This window comes from Tyto alba, unplaced genomic scaffold, assembly GCF_018691265.1.
Source record: "Tyto alba isolate M040663 unplaced genomic scaffold, T.alba_DEE_v4.0 Super-Scaffold_48, whole genome shotgun sequence".
Classification (NCBI taxonomy): Eukaryota; Metazoa; Chordata; class Aves; order Strigiformes; family Tytonidae; genus Tyto; species Tyto alba.
In genome coordinates this window covers 22,504,834-22,518,554 of record NW_024881324.1, presented here as the reverse complement: position 1 = coordinate 22,518,554, position 13,721 = coordinate 22,504,834, and the positions used below count along the sequence as shown (strand labels likewise).

General features: G+C 36.3%; 1 protein-coding gene across 14 annotated transcripts in view; it reads right to left on the bottom strand.

Moving 5' to 3' along the window:
- Positions 1-13,721, bottom strand: part of CDH18 (cadherin 18) — a 536,769-nt gene that overhangs the window by 173,321 nt on the left and 349,727 nt on the right. For all 14 annotated transcript variants that reach the window (XM_042806880.1, XM_042806879.1, XM_042806882.1 and 11 more), the window contains one exon: positions 12,977-13,457. In XM_042806880.1, coding sequence (XP_042662814.1) covers positions 12,977-13,204 — 228 coding nt within the window. In that variant the 5' untranslated portion in view covers positions 13,205-13,457. The remainder of the gene's footprint in view (positions 1-12,976; positions 13,458-13,721) is intronic.

Below are 13,721 nucleotides of genomic sequence, written 5' to 3'. Positions count from 1 at the left end.
CTCAATTTAGCTCTTGCTCATGTGCCACATTCTACATTTATCTGTATTGAATTTCAGTCAGTTTTGGAAGAGCCTGGTGCTGCATTTCTTTATGGTTGGACTGTCCCATTTTTTCTTATCAGTACCTTAGTATAATTAATGGATTTTGTCACTTGACTAAAATGCTAAGTGACATTGGGTTTCCCCACATGCAAGTTTTTGGGGTTTTTTTGAGGTTGCTTTTTTTGGTTAATTTCTTTGTGATATTGATATCACTACACACTTTGGTCCTCAGATACCAAAGTAGCTTTAGATATTAATATACCAAAGTTATTTGGTTAGTACTTCTTCTCGGATTACTGCACCAGGTACTCTTCCAGAGTGCTTCAAGCTGAGAGTCTTCCTTTGATGCATTCCTTGTAAAATGACTGTGCCGTGCTCCTCAAGGTCTCCCATGTTAAAGAGATTTTTTAAAAGTTCTTTTAGCTTTTCTGCAACAGCACTGATTTGTTTTCTTTATACCTTTTATACCCCAACTGTCTTTTAAAAACTTTTTTATTGCAAGTTTTTCCTCAAACTTTCTTTGATGTGTTACCGTGCTTTAGAATTAACACGCAAGACTGCTCAGTCCTATTTCTCTAATTTGGAAACAACCACACTTTTTAAAAGACTCTGCCTTTATCTGCCCTCTCTACTGTGCCATTTAGTCATTCCAAGTTCCTTTAGCCCTTCACATCTTGCTGGCAGGTGCTTTGCATTTGCTTTAAACATTACTTAAAACCAAGTTTAGCTTTAGTTCGTTTGGAGATTTGATGACTAGATAATTTATGAAGCAGTCATTTGTTAGGGCTAGTCTTTTGATACTAGGGTTCAACCTCAATGTAAAATTTATCCTGCCTTCCAGGGATTAAGTGAAGTCCCCCATTACCGATGCATTTTTCCTGCCTTCAGAAGCTATCTGAACACCTTCAACACATCAGCAGGAACTTTGTTACTCCACTTAGTGGGCTAATGACAATGTTCTTGTAGTTTTAATATTACAACTGAAATATCCATATACATGCTCTTTTATGAAATAGTTAGGCTGTCATGATTTGACTCAAGGCTTTCAGACAGAAAGTATTAATATATCAAGGGTATGCAAACATTGCTTCTGTAATAATTTACCAGGTCCATAATTACACCTCTTCAGGGTACTATTGATTCTTACAATTAAAATCTATAATTAAGTAGTAAAATATAGCAATACAAATATATTAAAAAAACTTATTAAAAAAGAAAAATGGACCATGCATTCCAAAATAGACTGTATCTATGTTAATTATAAGCATTTCTATTTGTTTTGTAAATATACTCAGAAACCTCTTCCTAAACAGGCTATTCTAGCTTAAAGGAAGGGTTCTGTTTGTGGATAGCATCTCTCCTGTTATCAACACATTATCAAAAGAATGGCTCAAGTAGGTCCTTTGACTCATATGAAAAGATCTCCTCAGTAGAGCTATAAATATTATTTTTTATATAAGACTTTGAAAAGCTGCATTATTTATAGTGATACCTTAAGTATTGCGTATGTTAATTCACTGGAATATAATAAAACAAACACATTTTGGCAACAGTTAAACACACACATACACATATCTGACAACAAAACAAAGGACATACCAATACTCCATGCCACACAAATTAATTACACACTAAAGCCAAGGTAAATCCCAAGTGTAAATTTATGAATACAAAAAATTATCCCTGATGGTTGGGATTCTTGTTTGTTTGTAACCTAATGGAAAATTTCAGATTATTGTAAGAGGAAAAATGAAGATTTAATACAAATGTTCATCATACAGGGAGGCTACACTACTGCTCTCTAACAACAAACTTAGAACAAGCTTGCCCGGTGAATTTGTTCCCCAAGTCCTTTAATAATACAATTCTATAGAAGGACATCTTTGCAATTGTCCTATCTCAAACAGCTCTGTACAGACAACCTGACTTTTAGAAAATCTCATCTAAATTCTGGAAGGAATAGACTCTTTAGCAAATGGACCCAAGACTACAGGAATACAAAGACAACTTTAAAGATATTCTGCTCTAGCCCCAGACATACAGATTACCTCTGCTCAGTTTTTTGGCTGTAAATTGCTGTTCATAGTCTGAATGCAGATATCATCTCTGCACTTTCTTTCCAAACAAAGGTGTTTGTGTTCTTCTCATTGTTATTTAAAATATGTTGTTTAAATTGCAGCTAATAAATTTGTGGGAGTAACTATTCAAATGAAAACTGCTTGACAAGAACCAACCAGAGCTAATCCTAAGAAGCAGAAAATAATATGAAGAAAATCTAAAAAAGTCCTTTCCTATTTTTACAAGCTGGTGTTTTCTACTATAAGTGGAAAAAAAAATATACATATTTTAGAAATTAAATATTTACAAAAATTATTAATCTGAAAATTCACCACAGTGATTTTAGTTTTATAGACTATGCAGGCATTATACGATTAGAAACAATGGAAAAGCTTTAAACTTAAACCCTAGATCTCCTGCTTTACTACTTATTGTCTGACAAATTTTTATTGTAATTAAACAATGTGCATGTGTTCTAGAGCGCAAATACAATTTGAGCATTAGACATAATTCTGATACAACTAAAAGATGACAAGTAGGCAAAGTATCTAATAAGGCAAAGAAGCAATTGCTAAGAAGGCAGTACATTCAAAATCAACCAATATGACTTATTACCTTTAGTGCTGTACAAAATACACCACAAAAATAACCATTTGCAAACTCCACTAAGAGCCTAAGAATATTGCAGGCTCATATTCACATTTTTTTCAGCCATTTTGAGATAAATTAGTAAGTTGCTAGATCTGAAATCCCTTCACCTTAGAAAAAGAGAATATCTTCCTGCTAAAGCATGTTCTGCACGATTTCACTTGTCACATCCTTCTAGATGGAAAAAAGGAGAAAATACCTAACTATGGTGATGCACATTCTATTCACCTAACTATAATGTTCAACTTCCTGCACTTTTTTAAATTTTTTGTTTGTCACACAGTAAATAGGATTATTTAATCTAGAGTTTCAGTTGTTCAACAAAAGTGTTCCTGTCATTGTATAAAAAAGCTAAGTAAAAGTCTGCTAATATTTAATTTTATAAATACATCTTGAGTGAGTTGGTAAAATATACTGAATAAACAAACGATGCAGCAGCATCTTTAAAAAGACAACAGGGCATATGGCCCTGAAAAAGTTATACAGGCAACTGAACTTGAATAAACACCTCTCTTAAAATAAGGTTGAGAAGGTACTCGAGAAGTAATTGACATGTTAATTCATGCTTGAATTTGTCAGCATATCTTCACCTTCACCACTTACTGATTTGAGATTAACTAGTAAATTTCCTTTTAACGTTACCAAAAGAAAAATGAATATAAAAGGATGCAGAATTATCTTTATTTCCTCACTGCCACATCTTATGGATGTAGTTGACCCACCACCTCTTTTGCATTTTTTTGTTTTATTTTAATACAAAAACTAAGTATTTTTGGAATTTTACATAATTTTGACATAATGATTGGCAAAATCTATGCATACTGAGTATGGCATAAGTAAAAGATGCAATTACAGAGAAGGAAAGTTGTGCCACACCAACTTCATGGAGGGCTGACCTTCACTGGCTGCCAGCTGCCCACCCAGCTGCTCTCTCACTCCTTCTCAACAGGATGTGGAGAGAAAATAAGATGGAAAAAAGTTTGTGGGTCGTGATAAAGACAGAGAGATCACCTATCAGTTATCATGGGCAAAACAGACTTCACTTGGGGAAAAGTAATTTAACTTATTTCCAGATAAAATAGATTGGGATGCTGAGATACGAAGACAAAAAAAAAAAAAAAAAAAAACACCGTTCACCTACCCCCAAACCTCTTTCTTCCCAGGCTCACCTTCACTCTTTCACCCCAGACTCCTCTACCTCCTCCCCTCTGAGCAGGGCAGGGACATGGGGAATGGGGGGCTGCTGCAGCCCATAACAGCCCCTCTCTGCCGCTCCTTCCCCCTCACCCGTCTCCCGGCTCCAGCCCGGGGCCTCTCCCGGGGCCGCAGGGAAACACCTGCCCCAGGGGGTCTCTCTCTGCCGGGGCTCCTGGAGCACCTCCTGCCCTCCTCCCGCTCTCCCCTCGGGGCTCGCAGGGCTGTTTCTCCCCCTGTTCCCCTCAGCCCTGGCTGCCGGGCAGCGTTTTGCCCGTCCTTACCCAGGCTTTCCCCGAGGCGCCGCCATCTCAGCTGAGGGGCTCAGCCGTGCCCTGCGGTGGGGCCGTTGGAGCCGGCTGGAACCGGCTGTGTCCGGCGCGGGGCAGCCCCGGCCGCTCCTCGCAGGGGCCGACCCCGCAGCCCCCTCACTGCCCCCGGCACATGGGCACCCACTCCCTGTTGCAATTACCTTGTTGCTGTACACAACGTGGTATCGTACTAAGGAGATGAGGACCTATTATAACACTTAGCAAATTCCATTTGAGACTCCTTAGAGAGTAAGTCCTGGTTCATTTATTTTCCACAAACTGGAAGGAGCCCCTCAGTGAAAGAAGCTGCCCTCGCGTCAAAACAGCACCACGAAAGGGCTCCAACTTGTTATGTTTTGTAAAGGTCACTATGACCACCAAGACAAGTAGTAATAAACCAACAAAATGTCTGACTTCCAAAAACCTCATGGCAGTCACTCAGCTGGAGGAATCAATAAATTAATTCTGAGTTTGACACCAAACTACATTTCTCTGAAGAAACATGAGCTGTATTAGAAGCAATGCCCATGCAATCAAACCTCTGTGTGTGTATCAATACACACATGTGTTTGGGCACACACCCCTGCACTGGTGCCTGTGCCTTTCAGGACTGTGAAGAATACCAGCCAAATCTGATAGAAGCTTGAGGGTCACAGGGATCATCATTACCTATAAACATGTGGGAAAAAATAAAGGCTACATGAAGGAGAGAAATCTGTTACAATCTAACCTCATTGTAAGTGTTCTGACTGAAGGAAACAGTATCTTAATAAAGACCAGAAAATTTGCAAGGGTAACCAAACAACAGCAGGAGACACATTCATTGAAATTCACCACTGACCACACTACATACCTGTGGTTTTGAGTAATCAGGGTACTGCCTGCTTTCAGACATTATTAATTTATTCTTTAATACAAACGAGTCCTAGATACTTAACATAGTACACACTGCAAAGTAACTTAAATATTGTACAGAAGCACAATTTAAAATATCTATCCTGTACTCACTCCAGACACAAACTCTGTTATTTCATCTTCTAACCCAAAGGGACTCATCTTCCTTTGACTGCATGTTACACACTTATCTCATTTTACAAGCAGAAAGATTCTATCAAAAATCTCTAGGATACACAACAGCCGTAATGGATTAATTTCTTCATAAGGTGAATTTAAACTTATACCATCCTACACCTGTATCCCTCTATGATTTTTGACATGCACGAAGTTCATGTGTGCCACAATGTTAAGACTGTCAACACTGCAGGTATTTCCTATTTTTTGACATTTCAAAAACATAATGCGAAGAAAGCACTTGGTAATCTGCAGAAATTCTTGAAATGTTACAGAATGTCAATACAGTAATTAACATCACTGAGTCTCTGCATCAAGAATCAGTATTATTAAAGATTAGCATGGTCATTTTACATAGACATGACAAATCAATAAGATTCTCTCAGTTATTTTCCCTTGAACCTTTCCAGACATTTAATTAACAGAAAAGTGTAGATATTTAATATATAAACACCACCACTAAGACAGGTGATTGCAATTTGCCAATCATGTAGCTTTTCTTATTGTCTTCACTGACCTTGTAGTCAAAAAATTCCTGTTTCTTATGCAAAAGTGTAGTTTGCTGTTGGCCAGCAACAGAAAAGCTACCGACATACAAAGAAGCACCCACCCTAAAAACAACAGACAACTTCAGCAATGTCCAGCTTCTGCCCTGCTTCTAAACAGTACCATTTAAAAAATGAAAAATGTAAATAGCTTAGGAACAAGGCTTGTTTGCTTCATAAAAATTGCTGTTAAAACATTTAAGTGAGTAATGGAAATTCCTCTTAAAAGACATTGGTTTCATCAGTATAGTTGTTCAGTGTAAAGAACATGTAAAAGCCACAGAACTTCAGCTGCTGGTGTGTCAAAACCATGAAAGGGTAGGAAGTAAAGAATTAATAAAAAGAAGTCAAGTTTGATAAAGACTTTTTCAGACCTTTGGAATCTTGGGGAAGATGAGATCACCTTGACAAAATTATTTTGAAACATTAACTGAAATAACAGTCTGCACATAACAAAGTGATGTTTTGCAATAAAGAACTGACAGACTGTATAAAGCTTCCTCACAGTTAATACTTTGACAGATTAGATTCAGTGTTGCCATTTTGATGTGAAAGACCAAGTTTCTTCCTGGTGCAATTCCACATTAACTTAAATGAAATTAAACCAGGTAAACACTTTATCCTATGTCTTTGGACTAGGACTGAACTTCAGTGTGCTCATGCCTTTCTGTTTGTTTGTTTGTTTGGTCTGCAAAGTTAAAATGCCCTTGTCAGTCTGTATACAGCCATTTTCTGTCAAAGGACTGCAATGCCAGTACTATGCTTCAGGAAACCTCAGATATGGCTGAATACATTGGAATAAAATCAGACTGATCGGGCTGAGGGAAGCACTCTCTTCCCCTGGGTTTGATTTTCCCTCCAAACAACGTCTGAATGTTACACTTTAAATTTAAAATTTAAAAATTAAATTTAAAATTTAAAAGGGATTCCACTTTTAAAATAATAAATAAAACATAAAGGTCCACAGCATTCTACGACTTGTAGAATTTGAGTGATGTGCTTTCAATCTCGCAAAATCAAGTAACAGTTGTTGAATAAAGGTAAGGTTAATACCAGCATGGAGTTGGCAAAGGGGGCTGTCTGAACCAACAGAACTCAAAAAAGAAAGCAAGTACACATGTGCATTCTTTTATTTTGAAAAGCTTTTTGGTGGGCAACAGTCCAGTTTGCTTTTTGTAGAAGTACAGTAGAAAATGAGATGGCTAACATGATAGAGGACCATATAATGTTGAGCAATACTGATCTCCGGTTTGATGACAGCAGTTAAGATGGAGAGTGCACACTTCCTCTGTTTCTTGGTAAGGCTACTCCCTGAGCAAGTGGGAGACAGAAGAATAAATGAATAGGCTCTGTCCTACATGGTCAGTGTCAGCTTTCCATCAACTTCAATGGTACTAAATCAAAATGTTATTTAGCAACACTAAAGGTGACAAGAATTAGGACCTGAGTAATCAGAGAGCAGAAAACCACAAAGACCTAAGTATATATAAAGAACTATAAAATCTGAGGTTAGTGATCTATGGAGAAACTGTAACAGGGAAGATTTTTTTTTTTTTTAAATTAAAGAGATCTATTAAAAATACAAACTCTGTTTTTTCAGTGCAAACAACTATAACCTCAATCTGTCACAGATTTACTGAAAGGCCCTTTTTGAAGAAGATAGAGACATCTCACTCTTAAATTGAATTAAAAACTGTGAAGCCAAAATCTTTGCTCAAATATTAAGTGTATTCATTCAATGTTGGTCTTCCCCCCCTTCTAAGAGCCCTAGAAGAATGAAAAATTGCTCTCTTTCACACTAGATACAGCAAATACGTGATTTTAAATCTTGCTGAGCCAAACTCCCTCACCTTTTTTGTTTTAAACTTGATTTTCTACATAGGTCTAATCTAGTATAAAATTTTAAAGAAGCAGCCAAAGTCCAGAACACAACAGAAAAATATGTGCTTGCATAAATAGGTTGTTATTGCTACCCCTTTTTCACCAGATATAGAGGAAAACTATTTTATCTAAGCACATTATTTGTAAAACTAGCAACCTAAAAGGTAGAAGATGAGACGCACAATATTCTAGATGCTGATTATGCAACTTGCATATCTTTTTACAAAGACATGAAAATGGCTAACAAGCCATGTGCAAAATCTTTAGACTATAACATCTACAATTTCCATTTCATTTTCTTTATCATAAAAGAAAAACACGTTTTTATCAGAATAAATTTTGGAACTGTTTGCTTATGTTTAAAATGCTGAAACATCTGATATGCTTTATGTAAACCTCTAACATTGAGTAAAAGCATTTTAATTGTAAAACTCCAGTTTTGTTTCTTCCTTAGCAGTTATTCTGAAGTATACATATTTTCCCCTTACTGTCATTAAATCTGAGATGTGAAATTGTCTTGATATGATCAGGAAAGATTAGATTCACTCTCCTCTATCAGAATTAATTTATCGCAATGACATATTGTATTACTTTGGAAAAGAATTTGGAATGACATGTCTGTTATGCTGTATTTCTGTTTTCAAGAGTAAAAGAAAAAATTAATAGAATTATTGCCTTAAAAATCCAATGTAACACCTGGGATCTCTTTCCTAATCTAACTTTCTGGACGATTTAAAAGCTGATACTTTCATCTTCCCTTTCTTGTATTCACATTCATTTCAAACTGTTCCATACTTCATTTTCTCCTTCATCAACATAAATCTGGAAGTGTTTTTTAATTACAGGTCAAAATTTAAGACATAAGTAAAGTGTCACTCCCCTTACCCCCCTAATTTGGGAATAAAAATACAATTGAAAAACAACAGAGTTGAATACCTGAAAAGCCATTCCTGTTTATCTTTAGAGGACATCTGAAGCGGATTAAGAATTGTATGTTCAGTATTTCAGAGATCCAAATGGTCCACAGAGAAATCAAGTGTAAATCTTGTTCATTATATTCCTCTGTTATTCCCTCTAATAGGTTGACTCACTCAGCCTCAAACCAACACTGGTCCTCCCTTTACCACTGCACGTTTACTTCTCTCTCCGAAGTAAAAAGGATAATGTGTAGTTATGACTTGCTTCCAGACCAACTCACTTTTAAGGAATATCAGAAGGACCAGATCTTCTGGAAACAAAGAGCTGTGAAGGTTCAAACTTCCGAATGTTAAGGACTAAAACATGTACACTGTTTCATTTCTTTCCTAAAATTATTTTTTTGTTATTTGTTTTCCATATCCTGACGTGAATTATCTGACCTGGAAGCATGCCGAAAATGCAAGAGAAATGCAAACTATACCAGCCATGGCAACTGAGAAATGTTAAAATTTGCAGCCCTATATCACCAGTTTTTCTGGATTTGCTCAGGAGAATCTTCATTCCTCTGAGTTGATGTAGTTGGCACCCAACTCCTCACCATGCCATGGTGCATTTATTAGCCCCGCCTCTTTCCATGCTCACAGCTATGTTTTCATTAGAAGAATTTTCATCAGAGAGATGCAAAACTCAAGAAGTCACATGTAGCTGAAAGCTCACTTATGTAGATTCAAGCTGCTTATCTGAGACAAGGATATTTATTCCCACTTAATCATATTTCCAGTTTCTCCATTGCATGCACACACAGACATACTTGCAACCCCAGATGAGCAGTCTGTCAAACTAACATTATTAGTTATTATTGATCACTGGGAAGTTTTCAAGAAACCATCCCCCAAAAATTCATCATTTTAGAAAAAGAAGTCACTGGGGTTTTAAACTATTTAAAGATATCTTTTTTAATACAAAACTATTTTTGAAGCTATTTGTTCAGGAAAACATACCCTGAAACACTGAAGACTTAACCCAAGTGCAACAGCAGGGAACCAGTTTAGTAATCCCCAAACCACAGAAAATACTTAACATCCACAAAAGGATCATATTTGATTTGTGCCACGATCTCATTTTTCCAGGATCTGTGTTTTGCCATGCTCCTATAAAAATCTTCTGAGTAGGGTTAATACAGATTAATTTTATATGGATTTCCAGTCTCCAAATGGCATTTTTTTTAGAGAAATGACTGAGGAATGGGGATATGCTTGATATTAAAATATAATGATGACTTGTTGTCCTAACACTTGCTGTATAACAGATGATGGCAGTATATTAATCCATCCTCTTGACAGTCATTTCATGGTAAGAATGAGAAACCTTACCATTTTCATTGCAGGCATACCCTATTCTTGTCCTCAGTGTGCATTTCCATGACAATGACTGTAATCATTATAACATCATTGTACATAATGACTCTGCTTTCTGTGATGTTATGCCCAAATTGGGTGTGAAAAATGTGAAAGGACACATCTAAAATGTCAAAACTCTCACCAGTAGAGCAGAGTACTCTACAGAATTAATAATTGACAGAATTGATATCTTGCTGCCACTGAACAGAAGCCTGGAATTAAAGAGCACACGTCCATAGTCTTTCTTCATAAACTGAGGGGCTTTACATGAAATCCTCTTGTCAAATTAAAGGCACGTAGAATGACACCTTGATGAGGTGTGTACAATTAAATGCAACATCAGTAAAACATCTATTTTTCAAAATGAAAAGGAACTCATGCACAATGACCACTACTGAAATTTTGCTATTTACTAATATTATGTCAGCCTCAGGCTTTCCTTTTTTTCTGAATTAAAAATATATGCCTGAGCTAATATGATTGATCTTTGCAGTAAATCAGGTCACCAGAATCATCACAACAAATGGCAAATAGAGTACATATGCTTCTAAGTCCCACAAAGCTTCTGCAAAGATGAGCTTACTAATGTGAACTACTCAGAGTAGAAAATCATGAACACTGCAGGGAATTCTTTGAGTAAATGAGGAGAAAAATTGTTAAGTACAGAGGAAGAAATGTCCTCAAACAAGGCACGTAGTCACATTCTGACCACTAAGGATTAAAAGAAATCCTATTCATTGATCTCTGTAAATGTAGCATTAATAGAGTGGTCAGAGGATGAAAGAAAATATCTAATGCTATCATAGGAACATAAAATTGAAAGGGACCATCCTTTAGCTCACTGAATCCAGGCCTCTGTTCCTGCATGCAATCATGTCTGTAAATGCTTTCACAAAGACAAACACGCTTTACTTTGAAACTCCTTCAGATTTTTGTTTCCATTCTTCCTATTAGTAGACTCTTTCAAGACCTTACTTATTTTCTTATTTCTATTCTAATTAACTCATGGGTACCAAAACCTAATTTTTTTAAAGTAAAAGCTGAATCAACTTAAATAGCTCTTCTCTTTCTCTTGTTCTTTCTTCTGAAGTGTATTTATAGAATAATATATGCTCTCCACTACTATTTAAGGGATTAATTAAACAAACATAGTTTATTCTCCACCAATACCCCAACAATAGTATTAAATTTTCTCGGTATGGCTTCATATATAAATTCATTTTTCTTGGCCAAAACTAATCAGAGCAATAGACAGGTTAACATTATTTTTCACAACGGCTTCAATAACACTTTATCTCTGTTTTGATTATCTCAGCTTTTGCAGCTTAGTATTGTATTTACCTTCTTTAAAGTATGACAGCAGAGGCAATAATTGATCTGGTGACCAGATCTTTCTCTTCCTCTGTCATTACACCTGACAAACCAGTAGTGTATAACAGATATTCATTATATTGTTCTGTAAGAGCCTTATCACATCGTGGTCCTGAGGTTTATTCTTTAACTCCATATCCAAATCTTTTTCATGCTATCTAGCTCTTTCCAGACAATATTTGGATGCTCCTGCATGGCTTTGCCTCAGCAACATGTCTGTAAAATGTTCTATTTCAAAATCATTCATTAAAAAGTTAATCAGTCTAAGATGGGTCTGGAAGCATATATTCTCACCCCCTGACCCATTTTAAAAGCTTCGCCTCCAATGCAACCTGCTATCTCCATTTAGAAAGGTCCTTCCCCAGTTTACATTTCCTGCACAAATCTCAATGATTTTCAGTATGCTTAAATACTTGGTATTTTACTAAGGCTGGCATAACTAAACATACTTTTTTTTTTTTTTTTTTTTTTGTCTTTGTGTTAACAGCATCTTAAGTACAGATGCTCCACTTGCTATTTTTAGTTCAGATAGTACTGTTCAGATTTGAAAGCCCTTGCTACCAGACATCTGTGATTTCAGAAGCTACTGGTTTCCTTGGATATTTTTCATACTCTGAGATATAATTTTCAGGATTCTCAACTTGAAGGCAAACTAAAACGAAATCATTCCTTTTCCATGCCCTCATCCCCATTAACCAACTTTCTTCACTCCTCATATTCAATGTCTTTCTCCATTTTCATTAAGGACATTAAGATTCGTCTAAATTACGTAATAAAAAAATGTATTATAATGTTGAAAGACAGTATTCAAGGGGAGAAAAGCTCCATCTGTCATGTATCTTGTAATAAAGCTATATATACAGTTTTGTGTTATTTTAATGCAGATTTTAAACCCAAGCTCTATAGACAACATCACACATGAGCAAACCAGACTTCAGCTGGACAGCCTACAACTGCATCATCATGAACTTTATGCCTTAAGCTCCCTACACATGTCAAAATGTACATACAGGGCTTGTTCTCACAGGCTTCTGAGGAACTATAACAAGTAACACACCTTCTGCCTCTTTTTATGAAGAAAGTCACAGAGGATTTTCCTGCAGAGGAGTCGTTTTTCACCCTACCCTCAGAGTGGCATGAATACCCCTAGACTGTATTTATAATATTCCCTGAAATAATCTGGAAAAGTCTTTAGCACTGACATATTTAAGCCCCATGAATTTGGGGTTCTAGATTCTGATGTAAAAGGATCAGCTGCACTCACTCGATGTTTAAATGAGCTCAGAAGAAGTGCTATTTTATCATATTTTAATATCTTCATCCTATTTACTTTATCTTTTTTCTTTGTAATGAACATGAAAAGTGTGCATAGACAACAGGCAAGTTCACTGTGTGTGTATGTAGCAAACCAAGACATGTCCTCCTCTAAAAAAAAGGAGGTGCTATCTAAGTAGATACCTAGATTTCTTCCATCAATGCCACATTTCAGGGGATGGGAAGAACAAAATCAAAACAAAAAAGAAGACAATGACCTTACCTTTCCTACATACTGAGGATCTGGTCCCATGTGTTCTTCTAAAACAAAGAACTGATTCCACACCCATCCACGCTTGGGACGATGATGCACTTCTGTTTCGCCTTCTACATGTTTGGTTTGATTTCTAGTCACCTTGATGGAGCCATGGTGAGCAGCTCCGTAACACCTCTGCACAAAACAGAGACAAACTAGGACTGGGCAGATACAAGATGTACTTGTAATTCTCATTGTAGGATAAAATTCCTGTTCAAGGTTTTCTTTATCTTGTCTTTTTCAGCTGTAATCCTTTAATAAGTTCCCGAGACAGAAGGTGAAGCCTGGTTCAGAAATACAGTCCAAAATGGGGTTTTCTGCTTGTTCATTGTTTATCTGCCCATTTGGGAAAGCTCAAATTATATTTACATTATGAAAAGCTTTCTGGAAAAATTGATATTTCTTCTGAGATCTTCACAATAGAGTTCCACAGCCGACCATTTTCTATCTAATAGGAAAAGAAAAGAAAGCCGCTTACTCATCACTAAAACCAGCAATTTTCAGGTTTCTGACCTTAGATTATACTCACAGCTGTACTAACCAGTCTTTCAAATACTCTTATTTTAACAAATGTTTCTTTTCTATCCTTCCTGTAAAACTGTTTTCAGATTGTTTTTATTAAAATACCTTAAGAATTAGCATGGCTCTTCCAAGCTATGAAAGCATTCAAATTATTAAAAACTGGCTGATTCAGCACAGCTTCTTTGGGCTT